This window comes from Mustela nigripes, chromosome 6, assembly GCF_022355385.1.
Source record: "Mustela nigripes isolate SB6536 chromosome 6, MUSNIG.SB6536, whole genome shotgun sequence".
Taxonomy (NCBI): domain Eukaryota; kingdom Metazoa; phylum Chordata; class Mammalia; order Carnivora; family Mustelidae; genus Mustela; species Mustela nigripes.
In genome coordinates, this window is record NC_081562.1 from 51,217,267 (window position 1) to 51,245,094 (window position 27,828).

General features: G+C 35.8%; 1 protein-coding gene and 1 long non-coding RNA gene across 2 annotated transcripts in view; both read right to left on the reverse strand.

Moving 5' to 3' along the window:
* Positions 1–2,107: 2,107 nt before the first annotated feature.
* LOC132019455 (uncharacterized) lies at positions 2,108–16,737 on the reverse strand. Its single transcript, XR_009404784.1, has 3 exons — positions 16,607–16,737; positions 4,707–4,853; positions 2,108–3,746 (listed from the first exon to the last, which is right to left on the reverse strand). It is a non-coding gene; the product is annotated as an uncharacterized LOC132019455 (long non-coding RNA).
* Positions 16,738–17,964: 1,227 nt separating this feature from the next.
* Positions 17,965–27,828, reverse strand: part of LEMD3 (LEM domain containing 3) — a 63,219-nt gene continuing 53,355 nt past the window's right edge. Inside the window, exons 10-13 of the mRNA XM_059402536.1 lie at positions 22,574–22,655; positions 20,573–20,678; positions 20,393–20,471; positions 17,965–20,166 (exon numbers count right to left, since the gene is read on the reverse strand). Coding sequence (XP_059258519.1) covers positions 20,003–20,166; positions 20,393–20,471; positions 20,573–20,678; positions 22,574–22,655 — 431 coding nt within the window. The 3' untranslated portion in view covers positions 17,965–20,002. The remainder of the gene's footprint in view (positions 20,167–20,392; positions 20,472–20,572; positions 20,679–22,573; positions 22,656–27,828) is intronic.

The following is a 27,828-nucleotide window of genomic DNA, read 5'->3' on the forward strand; positions in this document are numbered from 1 at the left end:
GATGATCAGACCTTGGGGCACCTGGTTGGCTCAGTTGGTTAAGCGTCTGCCTTTAACTCAGGTCGTGGTCCCCGGCTCCTGGGATCCAGACCCACATTGTTTCTCCCTCTCCCTGCCTGCCGCTCTCCCCCTGCCACTCCCCGTTTGTGCTCTCACTCTCTATATATCAAATAAGTAAATAAAATCTTAAAAAAATTTTTTTTAAAACAGCCCACAGTAAAACCAGAAGGCCTGCAGTACACGTGGCTGAGGAGCATTTTGGAGAAGACAGGTGGATGAAATCTAAGGCCGGTCTTCATGATTGACCTGTGGCTTAGTGAAAGCTGCCACTGGGCAAAAGTGGATATTGAGCTATGGAGCAAGACTTGGATACAGACTGAATTCTCAGCAGTAACAGAATACAGGAAAGGAGAGTAGAGTCTTCTTTTGCAACTTCCTATAGTGTAATGAGTGCTTAATAATCACTGTTGACTGACCCTTCAGATGGGGGTGGGAGGATGGAAAGCGTATTGTTGAAGGGGTAGGGAGGGAGGTGGTGAATCTGTGCATGTTTCAACTCTCATAGGAAAAACAAATGGACCAAATAAAACTATCATCCATTTATCTTCCCACAGTGGCACAAAATGAAAAAAAAAGAAAATATTCCCTCTAAAGAAAAGTTTCTTCTATATTCTGCTCCCAGTAGTAACAATAACAACTAGAACTACAAGTAAAATTGGCTTACATTAATGAAAATACATATTATATCACAACCAAAGCTCTGAAAACTCAAAATATTCAGGGGGAAGAAACCCCAAAGAGACATTTGCTATAGTGCTTGGGGTAAAAGCAAAACATTAAAATAATAAAAACACCTTCCAAATGAATCAAATGGTGCTCAGCTTTAGGTAACTTTAGGTTACTTCATATCAATAAAGAAAAACACATCAGGAAATCTAAACCTTAAGTAAGCAATGATGTTATAAATATGAATGAAACAGCTCTGAACTATTTCCAGCTTTGCCTCTAAAATTCCTTTGGTCTGACGACGGCAGAACATATTATTTCCTGTTCTCATACTCTGTGGGAAGTAACACACCCTTTTCAATCTTTGTCACTTTTTTCCTGTATCAACATCCACAGGAGGAATGATTTTGGTGCTGCCTACCCGAGGTTGAGAGCTCCGATCCATAAGCCATCTGGCAACGAGTCTCAAACTTTTGTCAGAGTTACCTGGAGAGCCTGTTACTATCCTGGGATCTTCTCCAGATACAGTGATTCAGCAGGCTTGGTGAAGAAGTCAGGAATCTGCATTTCTAACAAGTACCCCAGATGATTCTAGAAGAGGTGGTCCACATGTCCTTCTTTAAGAAATTCAGGTCTAGAGTGACCAGAGTAATTTTTCATGTCTGCTTTCTAATCAAGGAGAGTAAGTTTCAAACTCTCTTTTCTGTAATGCCCATAACAGAGGTAAACAGGATTATAGGAAAATACATGCGAGCATATATAACAAAGCTTTCATGACCTTTACAAAATATGTATGTTTACACATAATTCAATAGGAAATTCAAATAACTAGAATTTTCACTTTACCCTACATTAGATGAGGTTCATTATGAAATGAGGCACTGCAAATTCTGACTTTCCTCCTGAGTCATCAGTGATTAAATTAAGCTCCCCAGAGTTTTAGCACTATGAATATTTTATTGTATTCTTTGAAAACTGGTTATTTTAAAATCAGATTATAAATCCTAGGTAATTGAAGTAACTAAATTCATTAAGACCTAGCTTTAAAAATTACTCCAGCCAAACAGGAATTTTTGTACTAATCTAATTAATACTAGAATATGAACTACTGTATTAGAAGTACTTATTTTTTTTCCTGAACATAATGAAAATAGCATACTTCTCTAAACCTATCAGTTACATGGGCAATATTTATCCCACCAATCTCCAATTATGATAAGGCTGTTTTATAATAAAATAGCATTTTAGGTATATTCAGCTGCCCTTAAGGAAAACCAAGAAAAGTGATTTTGACTTTTTCCATGTTATCAAAGCATAATGGAAAATGAAAATGGTACTTTTGTATATAATTAGACTATTATTGAGATATGACACATTGTAATTTTGAAAATGTGGCTTTATTTAAATGTGGAACTATGTATTATTTACAATGATGAATAACAGAATGAGTGTACATACAAGGCTCGTGGCTAGTTCTTCAAATGTAAGGAGAGGAATCAACCCACAGGACTGCTCACAGAAGCAGTCTCTCCTGCTCAGTCACTGTCTGCTCTTCACTCATCTTGGTTGCTCCTGGGATCTTCCAAGGATGTACACCAATCTGTTACCATATGTATACTGCATAAAATTAACTTCTAAGACTCCTATAATTAAAAGATTATATCAGCCTTATACCAGTTTAGTGTCACAGCAAGGAACATTTTAATAATACAGGACTGACTGTAGACAATCATTGGTGAAATACAACTGATCCATTCCAGTCAGGAGCTGACACAACTCTAGTGACCAACACTACCATAGTTCTGATGATGATAATTCTAGAACAGTCATAGCTGAGATCTGAATCTCAATGTTTTCACACTGAGAAAAACACATTTACATTTAGATTTTCTGCCTTTTTAAAGCAGAAGCACTGAGCATTCAAAGGAAGAATTCTGGGACACAATAGTTGGGGAAAACTAACAATAAAATGAATAATTTAGGAGACACGAAAGACTATATCATTTCAAAGTAAGATAAAATGGGAGAATACATTAGTTTTAAAAGAACAAAAATTGTTAATAGTGAAGAACAAAAAAGCTTTTTCTTTCATTTCTGTTTCAGAAATAAAAGAAGTCAAAACTTAGGTTTCAAAACTGTACCCGACAGGGACATACCAGAGAATTTACTATTAATATGTTTATTTTAGGTTTTTGGTAAATACTTTTTTATGAGATTTAAGAAGTTCCCTTCTAGTTTGCTAAGAATTACTTTTTTTTATGAAAAGGAATATGGATGTTGAATTTTGTTAAATGGTTTACTGCATCTAAATGAGGTGATCATATTTATTTCATTTATTCTGTTAATGGGACAAATTATATTGATTTTCTAATGTTAAACCAGTCCTGCATTCCTTGGAATACATCCAATATGGTCATGGTGTATAAGTCTTAGTTGTGTGTTGCAGGATTTGGTTTGCTGGACACTTTAGTTTGTTTGGGACTTTTGCATCTTTGTTCAATGAGACTGGCCTATAAATTTTCCTTTTCTGTTTTCTGCATCAAAGTTATGCTAATCAGGAGTGCACCTCGTTTTTCTACTTGCTGGGATAGGGAATATATCATTTAAAAAGGAAAGCATGGAAGAGATTATACATTTTCAAAGGTGTGTCTTATGCATGATCATTGTTAAGAGTGACTACAATGAAGAAAAGCAAAGGGATGTTAAAAAAAAATAAATCTCATTTTCAAGCAGTTTGTTTCACAGATCTTGATTTAGAAATGGTAACCAGGATATTATATGATGGGAATTTTACATTATTTCATTCCATTCTCTCAACCATACAATTACCATTGTTTTAAAAATGAGGAAACTGAGTCTTAGACTACTTAAATAACTTGCCTAAGGTCATACAACTAGTATGTGTCAACGCTGAAATTTGAGCATGGCTCTCACTCCAGGGACTGTGCTCTTAAACACGCTTCCTTTTTTCCTCTCTCAGTGCAGGGATCCAGTGTTTTGGAAGACTTTTCATACACCTGCTAACAGTAAAAACCCACAAATCTGTAGCTAAAATAAATACAGCTCTTTTTCCAAAATGTTGAAATTATAAAAACTCTAAAATGCCTGAGCTTCACTGCCAAAGGTTGGTAATGATTCAAAATATACTAACAGAGGAGATCAAATTAAGAAAATAGACTAAAAATAATTATGGGAATCCTAAGGTAAACATTTAAATATATGTAATAGGGGCACCTGGGTGGCTCAGTGGGTTAAGCCTCTGCCTCGGCTGAGGTCATGATCTCAGAGTCCTGGGACTGAGCCCCACATCAGGCTCTCTGCTCAACACGCAGCCTGCTTAATAAAATATATATATATATGTAATAAATGTTAATGGAAGTTTTGTATAATACATATGTAATTCAACAGATTAGACTTCACTGCTAAATTGCAGAATAGTTCCCACCAACTGCATGTATATAGTATATTCCTTTCACTCCAGACAAAATTTTTCATTTCTAACAACTCTAATATCAAAATTCATTTTACCATCAATGGGATCTTTAAAAAAAAAAAAAAATCACTGACCAAGTTCCAAAGAAAAACAATTGTGTCTATCTGCATGAAGTCCAATTTCTGCCAGGGGACTTATGTTTGCTTCTACCTGAGCAACTACCAACTGTGAACACTACGTTTTCTCTTTGCTTGAAGCTTTCTGGGCCCATGGTGGTTGATTGTAGGAATTGGAACCACACTCTGAAAGAAGACCAACTGGCTTCTTTGCTGTCCCTTTCCAGAGACAAGTCTAGTTCTCATTGATCCTGACTCTGCCTAGTTTTACGCCAGGATCTTCTGTCTGAATTCAGATCTTTGTTGTTGTTTTCTTCCTTAGTGCCAGAGAAAATGAGCCCTCTTCCAATTAAGAGTATCTTAGATGGCATATAGTATATTTAAATAATGTACATCCAATTTAAGCAGCACACAGACAATATTTTCCATACCTTATTCTCCAAAGACATTAATCCAAAATCCATTACTCTCACTTTTGTAGAATTCAATTGCTTCTCGTTTGTATCACAGTATAGAGCTGTAATGAATATCATTTTCATATCTCTTTGTATCACTTCTGATTTCTTCAGAATAAACTCCTAAATTAAAATGTAAGGTCAAAACGTATGAAGGTTAAAACATTTTTTAAATGTTTTAAAACATTTAAACTGACCTATAAAAATGCTCATCACTTTACACAAATACCAGCATTTATATAAGTGTCCTGTTTCCCCTAAACTAAAATAAAATCTGTCAAATTTCTTATGTAACTTTCTCAGTTGTTAATCTGCATTTATATCTGCAGCTGAATGTTTCATATATTTATCGGTCATTTGCAGCTCTTCATTTGTCAATCATCTCCTGATGTCATTTGGCTATTTTCTATTGAGATGTTTGTCTTCTAGGTTAAAATGATTTTTATTTGTAGAATGTTATTGAAAATCATATATACTGTTACTACTAATATCTTCCCATTTGCTTGTTTTTAAATTTGTTCTTAGATTTTTTAGATATACTCATTTTTAGATATACTCATTTTTGTTTAAATACAATACAGGGAGCATTATTTTCTGATTTCTTTCTGTCCGTTCTAACCCCTGTATCAAATGTTTTCCTCTGATTTTCCTCTTCCTTTTTATGACTACTTCTCAACTCTTTATTCCTCCTGGTATTTATTTGGGCATGTGTAAAGGACTAGGAACAGGTTAAAACTGCAAAAGGCTGATACTAATGTAAATTAGTGATACAGTCTAATGTGAAAATAGAACTGGAGCGAATTCAGAAATTCAGGGAAAAGTCTAACCTGCCCCCTCATCCATTCTCTGCTACAGTCTGCAATTTTCTTCCCTAAACCAAAGGACTCTTTGAATAATGATATTATTCATGTTCCCATTGTTTGCAGCTAATTGTTGAGGACAGTGGTCCCCAACTTGTATTCATGGCACAGAAAGAAAAGGAAAATCACTATACGGTACACAGTTAAAAAGGAGAGACTATGTAACAATTGCCAGAGTCAAGGAGGCCCTGAGCTCCACCACTGGAAGGGCACATTAGCACATCTGGAACCAATTTGTGGCATACCACTTGAGAAGGTCTGTTTCAGAACAGCTCTGCTACTTATGTTCCTCTGATAAAATGCCCTTCTCCACTGACAACGTTGCTAGGGTTCTAGAAAACAGATGCTGGTAATGATGTTAGAGAAGCCCAACTACGGCTAAACAAAATAAGCATCAGGAAACCATCCTCCTGCCCTTTTGTCCTGGACCTTGGCAAGATAAGGAGCGGATACTAAACTTCAAGAAAACAACCCAACACTTGTTGTGTTATTGGAACATATAAAATTTTTGTGAAAGACATCCTCTCTCAGCCAAGTTAGTCTAAGGAAACTGAGTGATTCTCATGATGTGGAAGTATCTGGTCATTAAGATCTTCTAAGTGACTACAAGCCAAGGGTCTGTGCCTCTTCAAAGGAGACAAAGAGTTGCAGGAGCCAAAGGCCCTGGCATTAGTTACATTATGGCTCTAACTTTTTCTCTTAATTTTTTTTTAAACTTTTAGAGAATGATCCACTTTCCCTGCTCATATTTAAAGTCACCTTAAAAGTTAAAAAAAAAAAAAAAAGCCACCTTTATCCTACACTGAATTCTTATATACCAAAGTGCCCTCATAATTCAAGTATTTATTGGCCATGTAATCTGTTTTTGGTGTTGAATCATAACATAATAAAATACTCTTAGAAAAAGTCTGGGCCTCCTCTAATATCTTTCTCTGCTTCACAGTATCATCTATGTTCACGCCTGTGTTTCCCAATGTCTTGTAGGCTGTGCAATGAAAATCCATTACAAAGTGAACTAGCAAATCTCACAAAATACGTAGGGCTTTCATAAGGTTGATAAATGTGATGGAAAACTATTTAAATCGTGAACATAGCTATAGAACATGTCAGTCCAGTTAGCTGGCTATTAAAGGGCAGAAGCTAAGGCCAAAAGGGCAATGACACAAGAAGTTTTATTAAAGAATGATCTAATTAGAAACCCTTACAAAAATGAAGTCTAGGATATTTTTGTAAAATGAATCAATTGAAATCAAATATGAAATGAAAATTATCATTTCATGATTCTAATAAATTTATCAGGAAAAAAGACCAAAAAATTATTTCTAAGAGTTAAAATATTTAAGTTAACTTTTTTTATTTTTATAATTTTAGTAAAAAATTTCAAGTCAAAGTTTTAGTAAAACTATTTATGAAAATTCGGTCTCTGATTTAAGTGGATTTAATTTAAGTGACCTTCCAGTATTGGTTACACTCAATAACTTTTTTAATATCTGATAGGGCCAGTCTCTCCTTTTCAATCATATTTTAAAAATTTACTTTCTTATTCATCCATCCAGCTGATATCACAGAAATTCATTTAAAATCCCTAGAAATTAATTTAAATCTATTGAAATCTTTATTGGAATTCATTAAACCTCTTTACCAATTTAGGAAGAATTAGGTAGTCCATTAGAAATATTAACCTGTTGATGCCTGGTGACCTAGTTTTTAGCAGCAGAATATATATTCTTCTCAAATTCACATGGAACATTCTTCAGGATAGACCAAATACTGGGCCATAAAATAAGCTTCAAGAAGTTTAAGGCAGGGGGTGGCACCTGGATGTCTCAGTTGGTTAAGCATCCAACTTTTGATTTTGGCTCAGGTCATGATCTCAGGGTCCTGGGATTGAGGCCCACATTGGACTTTATTTATACCCAGTGGGGAACCTGCTTGAGGATTCTCTCCCTCTGCTCCTCCCCCTACTCACACTCACATAGTCTCTATAAAATACATAAATCTTTAAAAAAAAAATTCAAGAGGACTGAAATCAAGTGAAATATGTTATCCAATCACATGGAATGAAATTAGAAATCAGTAACAGAAAGAAATAAGGGACATTCACAAATACATGGAAGTAAAACAATGAATTTGTAAATAACCAAGCATCAGAAAAGAAACCAAAAGGAAATTAAAATACTTTGAGATGAATGAAAAAAAAGACCCAACATACCAAAACTTATGGGATGCAACTAAAGCAGTGCTTAGGAGAAAATTTATGCCTGTAAATGCCCATACTAAAAAACAAAACATACAACAACAACAAAACTCTCAAATCAATAACCTGAACTTCCACCTAAACTACACTGGAAAAAGAAAAACAAAATAAACCCAAAATAAGTAGAAGGAAGGAAATAATAGACCAAGGTAGAAATTAATGACATGAAGAATAGGAAAATTAAATAGACATCAACAAAAAAGTTGATTCTTTGAAAGTAGCAACAAAACTGGCAAACTTGTAGCTAGACTGACCAAGAAAAAAGGAGAGAAGACTCAAATGATTAAAATCAGTAAAGAACAGGTGTTGCGACTAACATTACAGAAATAAAGATGATTATAAGGGAATGCTATAAACTACATATACACTAAGAAATTAAGTAATAAACGAAAGGTGAAAATTCCTGGAAGGACACAAACTACCAAAACTGACCTCAGAAGAAAAGGAAAATTTGAACAGACCTATAACAAGTGAAAACATTGATTTAGTGATCAAAAAATGACCTATGAGGCCCAGGCCTGATGACATAAATGGTGAATTCTACCAAACATTTAAAATATAATGAAATCTTTCTATTTGCAATGACATGGATGGAGCCAGAGAATATAATGCTAAGTCAAAGAAGTCAGTCAGAGAAAGGAAAATTCTGTATGATTTCACTCCATTGTGGAATTAAGAAACAAAACAAACAAAGGGGTGCTAAGAAACAGACTCTTAACTATAGAGAACAAACTGATGATTACCAGAGGGGAGGTGGATGGGGGGATGGGTTAAATAGATGATGGAGATTAAGGAGGGCTCTTGTTGTGATGAATACCAGGAGATGCGTGGAACTGTATCATTATATGTACACCTGAAACTAATATTATAACTGTATGTTAACTAACTGGAATCTAAATGAAAACTTAAAAAATAAAAAATAAAGTATAATTAATTACTGGTTTTCCACTAATGCTTCCAAAAAAATAGGAAGGACTACTTCCCAACTCATTCTGAAATCAGAAAACTGTGATGCCAAACCAGACAAAGACTTCACAAAAAAAGAAAACTGGAGACCAAACATCTCTTAAGGATACAGACACAATTTATTTGTGGAGCATAACAAATAGCATGGAGGACAAGGGGAGATGGAGAGGAGAAGGGAGTTGAGGGAAATTGGAGGGGGAGGTGAACCATGAGAGACTATGGACTCTGAAAAACAATCTGAGGGTTTTGAAGGGGTGGGGGGTGGGAGCTTGGGGGAACCAACGGATTGCATGGAGCACTGGGTGTGGTGCAAAAACAATGAATACTGTTACACTGAAAAGAAAAAAATACAGACACAAAAATTCTCAAGAAGATACTAGCAAACCAAGCCAGCAACCTATAAAAAGGATTATATACCATGATCATGATCTAAGACTTGAGTGCAAGGTTGGTTTAGCATTTAGAAGTCAGTTCCCATTATCGACAGAATAAAGGACAAAAATCAACATGATTATTGCAATAGACATAGAATAAGCACTTGGCAAAATCCAATAGCCCTTCATGATAAAAACAAACAACAAACAAGAAATAGAAGGAAACTTCTCTCAATAGGATAAAGAAAATTTTTAAAAAGATTTTATTTATTTATTTGACAGAGAGAGAGAGTGTGAGAGAGCACAAGCAGAGGGAGAGGCAAAAGGAGAGGAGAAGCAGGCTCCCCCCTGAGCAGGGAGCCCAATGCGGAGCTCCATCCCATCATCCTGGCCCTGGGATCATGACCTGAGCCAAAGACAGATGCTTAACTGACTGAGCCACCCAGGCACCCCAAGAAAATATTTTGAGATTAATGTAAATGAAAATACAACATACCCACAGCTAACATCACACTTAAGGGTGAAAGACTAAATTCTCTTCCGTTAAGATCAGGAACAAGACATCTGCCCTTGCCATTTCTATTCAACACTGTATTAGAGATTCTAGTCAGGGCAACTAGAGAAAAGGGGGGCATCTAAGGACATCTAAGATTTTAAAATGGGGGGCACTAGGAATAAATAAAACTATATATGCAAATGACATGATCTTATAAATAGGAAATTCTACAGAATTCACTAAAATCTATTAGAACTAACAAAAAAGTTCAATAAGGTGTCAGGACCCAAGAACAATATACAAAAAACAATTGTATTTTATGCACTTGCAATGGACAATCTAAAAGTGAAAAATTTTTAAAGTTCCACAGATAACAGCATTCATAAGAAAAAATGCCTAGCAGCAAATTTAAAAGAACTATAAAACTTGTATTTTGAAAACTATTTTTTTCAACTATACTTTTGTGGAAAAAATTTAGACAAATAAATGGAAAGACATCCCATTTTCATGTATTGGAACACTCAATATTGTTAAGATGGCAGTAATCCCAGTGATGTACATTAATGTACAAATTCAACGTAATCCCCATCAAAATTCGGCCAGCTTCTTTGCAGTAACTGAAGCTGATCCTAAATAATCCACAGGAAGGAAATTCAAGGGATCCAGAATAGCTACTAGTCTTTCTTTTTTTTTTTTTAAGATTTCTTTTTTAATTTATTCATTTGTCACACAGAGATCACAAGTAGGCAGAGACGCAGGCAGAGAGAGAGAGAGAGGAAAGCAGGCTCCCTGCTGAGCAGAGAGCCCGTTGTGGGGCTTGATTCCAGGACCCTGAGATCATGACCTGAGCCAAAGGCAGAGGCTTAACCCACTGAGCCACCCAGGTGTCCCCAGAATAGCTACCAGTCTTGAAAAAGGGAAAAAAAAAGTTTTTATTTCAAAACTTACTACAAAGCTATAGTAATCAAGACAGTGTGGTACTGGCATAAGGATAGACAAATAAATAAATGGAATAGAGCTTAGCGTCCAGAAATAAGCCCTCACTTTTACTGTCAACTGATTTTCGGCAAGAGTGACAAGATAATTCAATGAGTAAAAGAATAGTCTTTTCAATACATGGTGTTGGGACATCACAAATGGATATCCATGTGTAATACAATAAAGCTGGACCCCTATCTCTCATAATATATAGAATTTAACTCAAAAGAGACCACAGTCTAAATATAAGAGCAGGGTTCCTGGGTTGCTCAGTTGGTTAACTGTCTGTTTCGGCTCCTGCCATGATCCCAGGGTCCTAGGATAGAGTCCTGCATCAGGCTCCCTGCTTCTCCCCTCTGTCTGTCTCTCATGAATAAATAAATAAAATCTTTAAAAAAAATAAAAATAAATAAATAAATAAATCTAACAGCAAAAAATATATACTTCTTAGAATAAAACACACAAGGAAGTCAACTTGGATTAGGCAATCCTTTTAGACACCAAAACATGAGCAACAGAATAAAAAATAAATTGGATGGCATCACATGGGAAGACCTAAATCCAGGGAAACAGCATTCTAGTAAGAACAGTATGAAGGCCCTAGGTGGAAAGTGGATAGGGAATAGAAAGTACACCAGAGTAGAAGAAGCATGATAGGAGAAATATATGGAGAAAAGAGCATAGGCCAGTTCATATAGAGCCTTGAAGGCTATTACAAGAAATTTGGACATTCCTCTAAATGCAGTGGGAATCCCTGGAGGATTATATTTTAGGGACGGATATGTATGTCCTGTCTGATACATGTTTTTTTTTGTTGTTGTTTTAAGATTTTATTTATTTATTTGACAGACAGAGATCACAAGTAGGCAGAGAGGCAGGCAGAGAGAGAGGGGGAAGCAGGCTCCCCGCTGAGCAGAGAGCCCGATGTGGGACTTGATCCCAGGACCCTGGGATCATGACCTGAGCCGAAGGCAGAGGCTTTAACCCACTGAGCCACCCAGGCACCCCTGATACATGTTTTTGAAGACAACTTTGATTCCTGTAGGGAAAATGAATTACAACTGGGCACGGAACAAGGAGACCAGCTTAGGCTTTTGCAGCAATTAAGGCAAGACATAATGATGGTGTCAAGACAATGGATAGATTGGATATCAGATAGACAGATAGATAGACAGATAGGGATGTGGAAGAGCTGAAAGGACTTATTAACTAACTGAACATAGGAATTGAAAAGAGAGTAAGAATAACTTCTAGATTTTTGGCTTCAGCAACTAATATTTGTTGTATAATTTACTCAGAAAAGACTAGAAAAAGAATGGGTTTGGAGTCAAAGCAGCATGAAAATCAGAGCTTTGTTTTGGTATACAAAATTTGAAAATCTTTTAGTCATCCAAATGGAGATCTCAAATAGCAAGGTGAACATACACATCTGGACCTAGGGTAGGAGTCAAGCTTGAGACAGAAATTTGAGAGTCATTCATCAGGCCTGGGTAAGATCACCCAGAGAAAACATCTAGACAGAGGATAGCAGAGGAGCTCAGACTAAGGCCCAGGGAACTCCAATATTAAGAGTGAGCAAAGGAGGAAGACCTGGCAGAAGACACTGAAAAGGAGTAACAAATCATGCAGGAGGAAAGATGGGATTGTGGTGTGTTAAAGAAAACTAAAGATATTTAGTTACTTACATGGAAATTTAGTCACATGAGGTAGACAATGAAAAAACTATCAAAGAAAAAAGACCAAAAACAAAAAAAAGCAGGGGCGCCTGGTTGGCTCAGTCAGTTGAGTGTTTGCCTTCAGCTCAGGTTTTGATCTCAGGGTCCTGGTATCGAGTCCCACATCAGGCTCTCTGCTCAGCATGGAGTCTGCTTCTCCCTCTGCCTGCCACTCCCCCTGCTTGTGCTTTCTCTTGTCAAATAAATAAGTAAAATCTTAAAAGAAAGGCGGGGGGGGGGGGGACCCACCACCACCATAGGAAAGAGGTGAGAAAACTGAGAAAACAAAGTATAATCTAGCAACAGTTATGTCTTGTTTATATAGCTTTTTGGTAAATTGATTAGATGGCAGCCAGCAAAAAGGCTGAGCAGAATGTCCTTAAGCAGGCTAACTGATCATCAAAGAAAATAGTTTCAGGTTAAGGATTTGCCAAAGCCTTGAGAGTTTAGCCATCGAATATATGCAACAGGCTTTCTTTGTGTATTTTTTAGAGTCTACAATGTTAGGCCAGATGCAAACCATTCCTCATCAGAATTTCTCAAGTATCACAGAAAATAAAAGAGAAAGAAAATATCTCAAGAATACGGAAGCCAAAAATTGTAATCAGGAGATCCAAATTAATCTTACACAGGGTACCTTTATACCAATGGTTCTCAAACTTGAATGTGTATTAGGATCACCTGGAGAATTTGTGAAAACAGATTAGTAGGCCCCCAACTCCAAAGTCCCTGATAGAGTAAGTCTGGGTGGGGTCCAATAATTTGTTTGGAGTAATGAGTTACCATTTGATACTGATGCTGCTGACTAGAGAACCACATGTTTTGAGTATTAATGACCTAGAGAAACTTGAATGTGTACAGCAGGAAACATGTTCAAGAATGAATGTTCATAGCTACCTTATTTATAACAGTAAAAAACTTAAGAATGATCTCAATGTTCATAGATACTTGAATAGATAAATTGTGGTATATTTTATGAAGAATACTATATAGCCATGACAATGAATGGAAGCGACCTGCATCTCTACAGATGAATCTCAATAACAATGCTGAACAAAAAAGGTCACTAAAGTATACATTTGATTCTACTCACTCAGAGAGGTCAAAAGCAATAACAAACAATATAATATTTAGAGACACATACATATGTGGTAAAACTGTAATGCAAAATAAAGAACTATTAACACACAATTCAGAATAATGGTTATCTGGGAGTAGGGAATGAGAGAGAAACCATCAGGTAAAGGCAGAGAAGTGCTCCAAAGTCAATATTCTGTACCTTAAGATGATGGTACACTTCAAACTATAAGTAAGATATTTCAACATATTCTTTTATGTGTGTTATTTCATGACAACAAAAAACACCTAAGTAAAAAAAGATGAAATAATCAGCAATGTCTGAGAGTGCTAAGAGCTTGAGAAAGATGAAGCTATAGGAATGACTCTTGAATTTGGCCAAAGGAAGTTTTGTGGTGCTGCAGAGGAGTAATTTCAGAGGAATGATGAGTACAGAAACCAAACTAGAGCAGACTGAAAACACTGTAATACAAGACATAAACTAGAAAAACAGTAAGAGAAGTGCAAATCAAATATTTCAGAAATGCACATGGAAGAAATTACTTTCAGCCAGAAATAATCAACAACACTTCCTGGAGGCGACACAGGAGTAACATTTAGAAGACGGGCAAGACTTGGGTATACAGAAACAGGAAATGGAAGATGTTTCAAGGAACAATATGAATAGTGCCATTAAAAGCATAATGAAGCAAGAATTAGGTATGTCCGTGAAAGTCAAGCAGTGCAGTTCAGCTGGAGCACAGAGGCAAAGTAAGTGGGATTCAGCTGGAAAGGTACTGGTCTAGACCTGCACTGTCACCGCGGCTGACACTGGCTACACTTGGATTCTGAGCATTTAAAATATGGCTGCTATAACTGAAGAATTAAAGTTTTAAAGTGAATTAATGTAAACTTAAAAATTGATACCTGATTCAGCTATAGGAAAACTTCTATGTATGTTTGGAAGAACTTGGATATGTGAATCTAATTTTTCCAACAGTAGAGGTTACAAAATCAAAACATAGATCAAGTATTTTCAGTGCATGTAGGATCTGAATTGAGACGGCCTGTTAATAAGGTGACCAACTATGTAACTTTTAGCACTGTAAGTCACACAAGCTGTAAGTGTAATATATATTTAGATTTTAAAGCATATAAATTAACTCATTAATAAAATTTTTAATTACATGCTGAGATAATATCCTGAATATATAAGGTTAAATAAAATGTATTAAAGTTAACTTCACCTGTTTTTTACTTTTTAATGTGACCATCATAAAATTTTAATGACACATGGCATTATATTTGTACTGGACAAGCACTGGTCTAAATAAAAGCAGCCCCTGAATACCAACTCAAACTTGGCTATTATTCAGTAAGAAATTAAAAGCCACTAAAATCTTCACAGTAGTAGGGGGATTTTGGAGGTTGCAACTTTTTGGAAATACAAAAGTAACACTGCCCATTAGGAGTTAAATTTTTAAATTAATACAACAGATCAAAGCAGAAATGAAGTCACCTAGAAATGGTTCCAGGCCTGGAAGACCTGACTAGTTTATGAAGGCTGTATAATACATAGCTTCAAGCAAGCTTCTAGTCTTGGGTATATGGCAAACCACTTATGAACAGTTATGTTTAAAACCAACTTTTGTATTTGTTCTTTCTTTTGACAATCCTAGGTTTGTAGATCTACTCAACATCTCATTTTCCTACAAACCAGGAAAATTTCTAATCAATATCAGAGAATCATAGGTAATGCTGGAATATTATGTAAGTTAACAGTTCTGGTTTTTGGAAAGGAGAATTCTTAAACAGCTCCATCTTGCCCTTCCTCCAAAAATGTTCTACATTAGAAAAGTCAGAAGATTATTTTTAATTAACTGCTACAATTCCGAGAAATCTTACCTAGCACCCTGATTGACCTCTTCATCCCCACTCCAGTAACCCGTAATTTAGGAAATATCACCACCATCTAACCAGTTGCCCAAGTCATACAACTTCCACTTCAACTTCACACCAAGGAACTTTTCAAATTCCACCTTCTAATTTGTTTCAAATTTTCCTGAATACTTCATGCCATCCCCAACCATACAGTTAAGTATGGCAGAATTGGTAGTGAACTAAATTTCTGCCTCTGTATGGATTCTCTCGTTCGTTTTCTGAGTCATCCAATTTACTTTCCTGGTTTTAACACCCAAATTGTATCTAGCTCAGATCTTTCTCCACAGAATTAGAAATCCAATCATTTGCTAGGAACATCCACCTGAATATTTCCATAAGCATCCCAACCTCAAAATGTCCAAAAATTCAATTATCTTATCTTTTCCATCTAAATGTTGCAATTAGAATTCCCACACTAGAAAACTGGACATCAACTTATCTCCCAATATCCAATTAAGTCCTTCCCATTTTATTTTATTTGTCAAATCCTTTCTCCATTTTTCATCAAAACAAATCATCACTTGAACTCCCTTTAACAACCAACATCCAGGGACACCTGGGTGGCTCAGTTGGTTAAGCGGTGCCTTCAGCTCAGGTCATGATCCCAGCGTCCTGGGATAGAGTCCCACATCAGGCTCCTTGCTCGGCGGGGAGCCTGCTTCTCCCTATGCCTCTGCCTGCCACTCTGTCTGCCGTGCTCACTCACTCTTTCTCCCTCTCTCTCTGACAAATAAATAAATAAAATCTTTAAAAACAAAAAACAACCAACATCCAAACTTCATAATGGGACCTACAAAGCCATCTGATCACTGCCCACTTTTATATTCAGTAATTGAACTGTAAGACACTGCTGGTACTCTGTACATGCAGTAGGTTGTATCTCATCAATCTTTTTTTATTTGCTCTCTATGCCTAGATAACCTTTTCAATTTCAGGAGCATGTGCCAGCCTCCAATGTCCACCCATGGAAGAAAAAGGAAATCTAAGGACACAGGTTCTATGAGTTTTAAAATCTAAGAATCAACAAAATGACTCTATCCTGTTGCCCCTAGCAGAGGTTCTCAGGTGTTAAAATCCACCATCAGGAAATATTTCTGGTCATAAAGATTTTCCTATGAGGCTTAGAGGCAGTAGCTACTCATGCTTACTGAACCAAGAGAATGAGCATCCTGGACATTCAGTTTCTTTAAACCACAAACTTTTGGTTTCTAATTATTTTCAGTTCTTAAGTACCTGTTCCTCAGCATCCTTTCCAAAAGAGCAGCTGCCCAAATTCTGCTTGATTTAGCATCCTCTGTTGAGTCATCTGGAAGAAGTGACTTGCCGAGATAAGTCTAGGAAAAAAGGGCGAAGAAGCCATGTAGATGACCTATAGTAATGTGATAATACTAGGAGCAGTGAGAACTGTCAGGTCAATATTATTAAAGGAAATATTCTGGGTATATGATACAATAAATCATTTTTCACTCAGAGCTCACAGCTTGTCATCCAAACAGTTAAGACTGTACAAGGAAAATGTAATGAAGTTGAGTATCAGGCTTCAGCATTCACAAGGTATTCAACAGACCAATGAATATGAAAATGGATTTTATAAAAACTCGGGTTCCAAACATCAATTTTTATGAGCTCCCCTAAGAGCTCAAAGGAGAGGAAACTTACTATTATACCTATACTAATTAAGACACGTTTAATACATGTGAAACTGAACTAAAATATGGCTCAACTATTATCGCATCTGCCTAATGTCTTCTCCCTCTATTAAGACGAATAAGGTGGGAGGCCTGGATGGCTCAGTTTGTTAAGTGTCTGCCTTTGGCTCAGGTCATGATCCCAGGGTCCTGGGTTCAAGTCCCACATCAGGCTCCTTACGCTCAGCAAGGAGCCTCCCTCTGCCTAACAAATAAATAAAATCTTTAAAAAAAAAAAAAAAGTATAAGGTGCCTCTCCATACTCCTAGATTTTCTTCTGCTTTTTTCTCTCACTATATTTTCCACACTATCTTTTAACTTATCTGTTTTATGTTCTTCCTCTAGATGGGACCATCCTGAGGTTTTGGCCTTGTCCTTTTCATCCTTGCATCTCTAACATGTAACAGTGCCTAACCTTCGTTAGCGATTTTAAATAAGAGTCTACCAACTGACTGACTAATCAAGTCTTCTTTTTACTTGATTAAACCATCAAAAATTCTAAAGCAATGCTATTCAAAGAGGCTAGCCCATAAACTGTTGGTTTATAATGAGATAAGGAGTTTTAAACAGAATGTATAAAAGAATGGCTTCCTTTTTTGAGAAAGTCTTGCTATGAAAAAATGTCTAAACTAAACAGTGCTGCTTTAGTGATAACAGCTGATTTATAGTCTTGCCTCACTTTGATCCATACACTTGAGAGTTAGAAAAAGACATTTTCATAAAGAAAAGTAAGATGCTGAAGAATGGATGGTTAAAATTAACTTTAGGGTCTTCATCCATCTTTATGAGCATATATATATTTATACATCCCCAAGAAGATTTAAAATAAAGGCATCTATTCACTGGTTAAAAAAATAAAGACACAGGGCACTTAAAAAGTTTTTTTTTAAAAGCCAAGACACATTAAAAAAAAAAACCTAATAAATTTTTAATTAGAATTTTTCCTTTTTTTCAACAGGACAAGTAACAGATTACATCAAACTTCAGAACTTCTCAAATATCTAGTTATTATACACATTCCCATCTGTCTTGCAGGGAGGGATCTTGGTCGGCTTAACAGATTCAGGTAAAATAAGCTGCATAATAGTATATATTACAATAATAAATGTACAATGTTTACATAAAATGTTTTAGAAGCAAAGAAAAAAAAAGATGCATCTGCATCAAAAGGCGACCTTTTAAAATGCCACAACTATTTTTTACATTCACTCTTGCAACAGGTCACAAGATGGGGGTCACTAAGCTCAGATAAATCACTATGATGCACATAAAATACAGAAAGATTGGTTATATTATATATTATATATATATTTATATTTTCACACTTTAGCATCTGAAACATAAACTGAGAATTTAAAATTTATTCTCTTCAGATAACAAATCATTTTTTATTCTTCATAAACATGGTGCCCACAAAAGCACACAGGTAAGGCACAATAGGGTTTTCTATTACAGAACAGTGTGCATCATGTTTACTTAACCAGAAAACGTGCATTATCTGTGCAAGTTCATGCTGCAAACCCAACACATATACAATTAAACAAAGAGGAAACTGAGCTTTAAACAAAATCAAAATTGGTACAATTCCAGCTGTTTCACATATTCATTTGGACTGACAAGGATATATCAACAGGTTATTTAAAAAAAAAAAAAAAGCCAATTGTTACATTACAAGTAAACTCTGCTCAGCATCTATTTTAATCTGAAATCATAAACAGTAATAAAGCAACTTTACTGAAACAAGGTAAATACCGAGGCACAAAGCGACGGTCACTCGTGCATTTACTATATTGCAAGCTGTCATGACCCAAAATTTCAAATATAATTTTTCAAATACACATTTTGCTGCAGCAATATGCCCTGCTTTAAACTTGACATACAACAGGGGAGCTGACATTTCATTAAATTATAAATAAATTGGGAAAGTGAGTTAATCCCAATAGTACTATGTCATAGTCCTAGTATTTATAATAAATACAGCTTTTCACAAAATACTTTTCCAATATCTGCCAATTGCATCTTTATTGCTCACATAAATTTGAATCCATTACAACTGAGATCGGAACTTTCACACAAAATCATACTCAGACATTTTTATATAAAACTTATAAAAGATATTTTAAACTTGTATCTAATACTTCCAGGTGTTTGGCTGTTTGATCTATGTGATAGTACAGCCATAGGTATATATGTGTGTGTATATATACACATATACACATACATATATATACACATACACACATATATACACATACATATATACACATTAGATTATGAATAAAATAGGAAGCTTATTTTACTGCTTTAATGCAGACATCCTCACAAAACAAGACTACTTTCGCCACCATCAGCATTTATACATATATACAAAAGCCAGGTTAAGTACATGTACACCCACCTATGCTTATATGTAACCGCTAAACCCAAATTAGTTTTCCTGTATTCCAGCTGTAACAAATGAATCTCTTACAAGCAATAGAAACCTAAGGTTAAACTGGGAAATTAACAGTTTTACCACATTAGCCTGGTAAGGAACTATGCAGGTGACTGTATACAAAAATTCACAACATTAGTTCACAGGAGATTATGGAAATACAAGAAGCCTCTTCACCATGCTTTTGTGTGGTTATCCAAACACTCTGTGGTGCAAAAACACAATCACCACATCTGAAAATGCTTAATAAAGTCAATGTTCCTCATGCAAAACTTAAATGCATTGGCTTAACTGAGCTCCAAAAACTGAATGAAACAATTGTTCTGACCACTCAGCACTGCTGCCTCACTGCTAAGTCCCTTTGGAACCTTAAGATTTCTGGAACATTCAAACAGAGCTGTATTCAATAAAAATATTACATACAAAAAGCATTTAAAAGGAAGACAGGAAGCCAAACAGGAATTTTCCTATTGTAAATACCAGTCCTAGGAGTGGAAGAAAGTCTTTTCAGGAACCTCCTTGAGAATTGGCTAGGCCAGTCCGAAGACGAAGATGAGACATAGAGTTCATATGTTTATTTGATGGCTTCAAGGGAGTATTGCAAGTAAGAGCTTGGGGAAAGCGATGGTGATATCTATCTAGTCGTAAATATTTTACTGTAACCAATTTCCCTGTTGTAAGATAAAAATAATATTTTAGATCTGTAAAAATGTGCTTAATATTTATAGAAAACAAACTGTGGTAAAAGACGTATGAACACAATATGCAAATAAAGTAATCTTAAATAATTACTCTAAAAATGCTGACCTAATTTTCTTTTAATTTAAAATCTGGTATAGTTTAACAGTAAGCCATAATCTATCTTTTCAAAATGTTCGTAATACTCAAACTTCTTACCATCAAACCAAGAGCCATGCAATGCCTTAAAAGCTTTTCCAGCATATTCTGGAGACAGACATTTAACATATACACAACCCTGTGATATTAAAAAAAAAAAAAGAAAGAAAGAAAAGAGAAAGTTTTAGTTTAATAGCAACAAATCCAAAATGTAGAATTCAACAGTAAAAGTTACTTTACCTCACGTGAATTTTTGTCTACTGCAATATGAACAATGCCATCATTATCACTGCATTTTTCTAAAATTGCTTCTTGAATTGCCAAATGCCACTGATCCCCTATTTCCCTAAAAAATTAATGAAAACAAAAATCAACAACCATACTCCTAACTCAATAAAGTCTTGTCTCATAACATATATATCCTACCAGAATGGGAATAGTTTCAAAATCACATATTGTTAAAACTAGTAAGTAGTTAAGTAAATGCTTGTTATTAACAGTAGATAGATTTAAAAAAAAAAAATTAGTATTCACAGTCCCAGACCTTCTCTCACTTTCCAATGTAAGAAAGCACAGAACTGAGGCAGTGAAGGATTGGCCCATCGTAGCAGAATAACTATGCTGTCATTTTTATGTCTGAAATCTTATGTACCTATTATCATTTCTTTTCTTCTTAGCAAGTGTTAATACTTTAATGAGTTGTAGTGAACTCATAAAAGTTGAGTATTGTTGGGGCACCTGGGTGGCTCAGTCAGTTAAGCATCTGCCTTAGCTCAGGTCATGATTTCAGTGTCCTGGGATCCAGCCCCCACATCAGGAGCCTTGCTCAGAGGGGACCCTGCTTCTCCCTCTCCCTCACCCCCTGCATGTGAACGCATGGGCCCCTCCCCTACTCTTTCTCCCAAATAAAGCCTTTTCTATTTATTTATTTATTTGTTTCTTTGTTTATTTATTTATTTATTTTGAGAAAAAGAGTGAGAGCACGCATGAGCAGAAGGAGAAGGAGACTCCCCACTGAGCAGGGAGTCTGATTCGGGGCTCGATCCCAGGACTCTCGCATCATGAGCTGAGCCCAAAACAGACACTTAACCGACTGAGCCACCCAGCCACCCCACATATTACTTCTTTTTTTTAATATTTTCAAATTCCTAAACTTTAGGAAAATTCCAAGTAAATGGTGTATTCTGAGCTTCTCTTCTTCAAAATAATGGAAGAATAATACAGGACAAACATTCTGCACCAAGAGTCACTTACTATTATGACAGCCTTAAGATTTCCTACTACAATTGTACGTATTTGTCTTTTCATGATACAGATGGTGGGACGAAGGAAAAGCGGCTACACTTGAAATCATAAATCTTCATCTCAGGTAACAAAATACTAACCCGGCACTAATTTCCTAATCCCCGAAGTATGAGAGGGCTGTTACTACAGTGCCTCCCCACATTTCCAATTTTGTTGTCACTCATTTGGAATCTCATATCAATTATTTCTTGAAATAAATGAGTTATCAGTTGAGATTTATGGATATTTTATATGTAATACATATAAATCAGGTTTTTTGTTTTGGTTTTTTTTTTACAAAACAGAATCTGACCTGTCATATCATTGGACAAATAAGCACTCATCTCTAGGAAGCAAATTCTAAAAATTATTACAGCTTATATATGAAATATTAAAGATTCTAAGGCAATAACTTTTGCCAGTGCTAATTTCTGGGTGCATGTGCTGCTATAATTATATAGAAAGAAAAGTTTCTCAAATATTGAATGAACAGAAAAGTCTCTCAAATACTGCATGGGCAAATAGGACTTAGAGAAGGAAAGTGTGTATGTACATCTTTGCAGAGAATTTTTTATAATTAGAGATTGGAAGTTTAAAGATAGCAGGTATGTTTATGTATATTGTCTGAGGCAAAGAATGTTGGCAGAAAAGACTTAAAACACTTAATAAAGGGTACTGTTTATCACCACATGTATCATTAATTTGACTCCAGCATTTATCTGCTGTGGAGATTCATAGTACCTACAAAGATTTGTATAAGTTTAACAAATTACTCTATATCTGGGTCTTTTGGCCAAATCTTTGCCTGAAATTTAACAAAGATGAAGAAAAGGAAAACACAACATTTCTGTAGAGATTCAAAAGTAAAAGAGACTGTTCAATTACAGACATAGCATTATAAGAATATTCCAAATATTCCAGATAAAAATTACATATACCTCTGATCATAATACTTACATAACTGGGTCAAACATATTTCGAATCTTTAGACATGGTGTCAAGCTATTTGGCGGTGAATTTCTTCTATCTAAATGAAATGCTACAAAAGACAAATTAGTTTTACTATATGTCACTGTTCCATTTTGTTGAAAGGTATTCAGTCATTCATTCTTTTCAAAAAATATTCATTGCATGCTTTTACTGGGAGCCAGACCCCTGGAAGTTAAGGTACATCAGAGATACAATCATCGCTCTCACAGAGGCTGCAGTTTAGTGGGTGAGAGAGTTGAGAAACCGTGTCAGAAACAAAACAAAACAAAAAAACAAAAACAAAAAAACCAACCCTGTAATTATGGTAAATCTTAAGAAAGAATAATACAAGAAGCTGTGAAAGTAACTTAAGGTAGTCTGGAAATATCAGATAACACTTCAGTGAGGAAGTGAAATTTATGCTGGGACCTAAAGAATAAAGAATAAATTAAAGTAGGCAGAGTAAAAAGACCTATAAAGGACATTTCAAGCAAATATGTTAACTTACATACAGCCCCTGAGACAAGAAAGAGCTCACTGTAATCAAGTGTGGTCAACTAAAGTCAACTAAGATAGCCACTGTGGCTAAAGTGAGAACAGAAAGATAAACCTTAAGAGAGAGAAGTCAGATTACTGAGGACCATGCAGATTGCATTAAAGTGTTTAGACATTACCCTAAGAGCAACAGAAAGCCACTCCAAGCTTTCTTAAGGAGAGTAATAATTTGATGAGATCTGTCTTTTAAATTATATATATTTTTTAAAAGACTGTTAAATAAAGAACTGATTAAACAGAGAAAAAAGTGAATGCAAGGAGACCAGCTAGAAGGTTATTATAGTTGTCTAAGAGAGAGATGATACTAATGTGGATAACATAGGCCAGAAATGCTGATGGAAGGAAGTGGATACAATTGAGGACATATGGAGATCTGTTATGACTTGTTTAAACATGTCATGTCATGTATGTTTAAACATGGCAGGTAAGGAAAAAATTAAGGATAACTCCCAGGTTTATAGTGGAACTAACTGAGAAAGGGTATCATTAATTAAACAAGAATGGTGGGGGAGGTCTGTTTGGTGAGAGAGGATACTAAATTCATGCACATGCTGAATTTGTGGTGCACATATCTCAGCAGACAATTGTACAGGTGGGTATAAAAATCTGAAAACCAGAAGAATTAATTCAAGATAGCACTTTGGGAGTTATCAACATATCTGTGGTAAATGAAGTCACAGCATGAGATCATCTATAAGTAGAAGGAAGACAGATAGAATGAGAAAAGAGGGTGACCTTGAGAAACTCCCAACACTTAGAGGTCCAGGAAAAGAAGACAGTCCAGAAAAGAAGATTGGAGAAATGGTCAAGGTAGCAGGAAAACAAGAAGAAAGTGGCATCCCCAAAGCCACAAGAAGCAAATTTTAAAGCAGGTGCAACTGTTAACACTGCTACGTAAAATGAGGACAGAAAGGGAACATGTCCACTTGGCTTAGCAATATGGATGTCTAAGAGCTATTTCCTCCGAATTGGGGGGGGGGGGGTCGGTGCAAAATAGATTGGAGTCAGCTGAAGAATAAAATGGGAGCTAAAAGTAAAAACAATGAGTAAACGTTTAATGCTATCTGGCTATAAATAGGTAGAGAGAGACAGAGTGATAGCTAAATAACAATGTATACTCCAACAATGTGTCTTTTTTTTTTTTTAAAGGTTTTATTTATTTGAGAGAGAGCACAAGCAGCAGGGGTAGCGGGAGAGGAAGAAGCAGACTCCCCATGGAGCAGGGAGCCCAACGCGTGGCTCCATCCCAGGACCCTAGGACCATGACCCGAGCCGAAGGTGGACACTTAACTGAGCCACCAAGGTGCCCCTCTAACAATGTGTGTTCTTAAAGATGAGAAAGACTGTATGGCATGTTTAGGTGCTAATGAAAAGATCCAATAGAGGCAGGGATTTATACAGTAAGAGAAGAATTTATACAGTAAGTATACAGGAAGAGAAGAGACTTGAGAAGAGCCGATGGGATCCAAAGGACTTCAATACCATTCCCTATGGAGAATAGGGCTCAGGTCTTTGTTAAGTGAGAAAAACCCTCAAATGCAACAGGAGGTGAGGGTGAGTATGGATTCTAGCCATGGATTTACTTGGTGATGGAAATCTGATGCAGGTAAATCTGATTGCTTCTATTCAGGTCATCAACTGAGAATTTAGGAGACAGAAGGGCAAAGGTCTGAAAGGATGGAAAGAAATCTAAAATTATTACTGAGTAGGAAAGTGAAATGACTGGTAAAATATGATAAGAACATGAAAGTCAGGTAGTACTGAGGGCCTAACTGAGGTTGATTACTTATGACGTACCAGTCTGCAGACTATATGATTTTCTACTGCTATGCTCAGCTCCTTGCACATAGACAAAATCCTTTCATCCTTGGTTGGAATTTGCCAGGCTAAGATGAAGGGCAGTTAATGACTTAAGGGTAGCAGCAAGAAAAGGACTGGAGAGAGGAATGGGTCATGAAACTAAAATGGACAGGAAAAGATATAAAGATAGGAGGAAGACTGAAAAACTGGAAAAAGTAGGTACATCAAAGAATTGGAGAGTCTGGGAATTCCTAATTAAATAAATAAATACACACACACACACACACACACACACACACACACACACATACACACATATACATATACATATGTGTATACACACACACACAAAGCAGGAAAAGTCTGAAAGAGGAGTTTATGGCTCAGAGTATACTAATGGGTTAAACAGGTGACAGGGATTAAGGCGGGCACTTGTGATGAGCACCAGGTATTGTATGAAAGTGATGAATCACTACTATACCTAAAAGTAATATTACACCATATGTTAACTAGAATTTAAATAAAGACTTGAAAGAGGAAGAAAAGAAAAAGACTTGAATGTATCAATTAAAGATTTCAGAAGTATCTAGTGAAAAAAAATGTCTGGGGTGTGAGTGTCCTAACAGTGCCTGATATGGGGTGGGGCAATGGCCTCTAGACATGAAAAATCTTTGCCAAACCCTAGATCAAGAAGTCTATGAACTTTATGGGGGGCGCCTGGGTGGCTCAATGGATTAAAGCCTCTGCCTTCGGATCAGGTCATAATCTCAGGGTGCTGGGATGGAGCCCCACATCAGGCTCTCTGCTCAGCAGGGAGCCTGCTTCCCCCCACCACCACCACCTGCCTCTCTGCAAACTTGTGATCTCTGTCTCTGTCAAATAAATAAAATTTTTTTAAAATTTTTTAATAATAAATAAAAAGAAGCCTGTGAGCCTCTAGCACCACCCAGACAGACGTCCCTGGCAGTGTACAGCTCGTGTTCTTGGATAACCTTTTAGTTGTAGACAATCTGAGTTCCTTAAAATTCCAATATTGCCCAGGGCCAGCAGAAAATGAACCAGTGAAAATGGAACCACTAATACCATGTTATCCCAGCCCAAACCCAAGGACCTAGGAGAAGTTATTCCTGGCCAGTTCTAATCACAACATAGTTGTGAAGATCAAACCAATTTTTGTCTCCCCAACTAAACTGCAATCACCTCCTGGTACAAGCAAAGAGACAGTGATTTCAAATACCTCAGGAAGTATGTTTAGATCTTTCAAATGAATGCTGTTTATTCTGAAGACTACACATGTCAGAAACATAAATAATTCTCCCCAGCAGGTATGGTTTGATTTTTAACTGGTGCTTTAAAATGCCATTAGAGATACTAAAGCTATGCAAGAATGCAATTTAGACTTAACTACCCTTTAGAAAATGAACTTAAAATTCACTCAGGTTATTTAATAATTATTTGGAAAAAATACTATTAAATGACAACAGCTTGTAGTGGGAGTGAATTCAAAAGACTACTATAATTACCAATCCTCCAGCCATGTATCTTTTAATTAAAGCACTATTTATAAGAGGATAAACTTTAAGCCTCTTAATAAGTTAAACTATCTTTTTACATAAACAACCGCCCTACCCCTCCACTACAGTCCTATTTTCAGCACAATATTTGTGTCCAGATACATTTAAATGAAAGAAAAACTAATTTATGTATTAATATTTTTTACAAGAAAGCCAATTAATTATATTTAGGTAGACTATACATTTAATGGCATAAAATATAAGTAATAGATTAGAGCTATGTATTCTTACATGAGGCAATTTAGACAATTATCATCAAGAAAAATTCCACCAACTTCTCTTTTTTCAGCTCCTGTAACAAATTCTTTTATGATCAAATTCTTAGGAGAACTCAAATCCCTTTTGCTAGGAGTCTACAGACTTTTACCATTCTAACGCTCTAAAAACTTGAATTGGTATCTTTCAAGCAAATGGCTACTAGGTTCTAACTCTGGATTTTCGGCTTTCAGGATAACATAATCTCAGCCACTATATTTTTTTTCAATTTACTAAAAACAGGCATCTTCTTTTACCCTCAATTCCCTTCTAGATTCAGTAACTAATTCACTGCAACATTTTAAAAACCAAAGACTGTCAAGAAAAGGGAGATTGATTTTAAAATTCTTCACATTGTGCATTTAGAAGTATTCAAATTAAGATAGCTCAGTACTTAGAATATAGTTTGTAAACATTTACTATACTGGAACTTTGATGAAACAAAGTAGCAGGACATTTCAGAGCTATCAATTTATGTTGAGTTTTAGAACTATTATAACTGACCTAAAATTGCCTTTGTATCATACTTACACAGTCTTTTTCCATCTAGAGAGAATGATAAAATGAATATAATAATCTGAGGTTTTAAATTCTAGATACAGAACATTCAATTTCACACACTGAAGAGTCTGTCATCCCCTCTACTAATTTACACTTGATCTTACTTAGCCAAAAGGCTGAGAAGCGATCCCCCCCCCTACTAATTTATAAGAACTTGGATTACCTAGGTCAAGAAGTTGTCTTTACATTCATCTTGAAAACCTCACACTTTAAAAATAACACAACTACAATGATTAAAAAAAAATTTATATGAACAAAATAATGACCTTTTCTAGAACTTCACAGGCATATATGAGCTATATGAAGAAATTAGGCTGAGAATACACAACCATTACAATCAGGCAACTAAGTAATCAGATCTCATTGGCTTTGCATTCTTTTTTCATTTCAAAGGACCCTTCTGCAGACACCTTTTAAAACAAGAAGTTTAATGTTTAGTGTCACCCTTGGCATCATCAAAGCATCACTTTTATGCCATGATTACTGAAGACTATTATT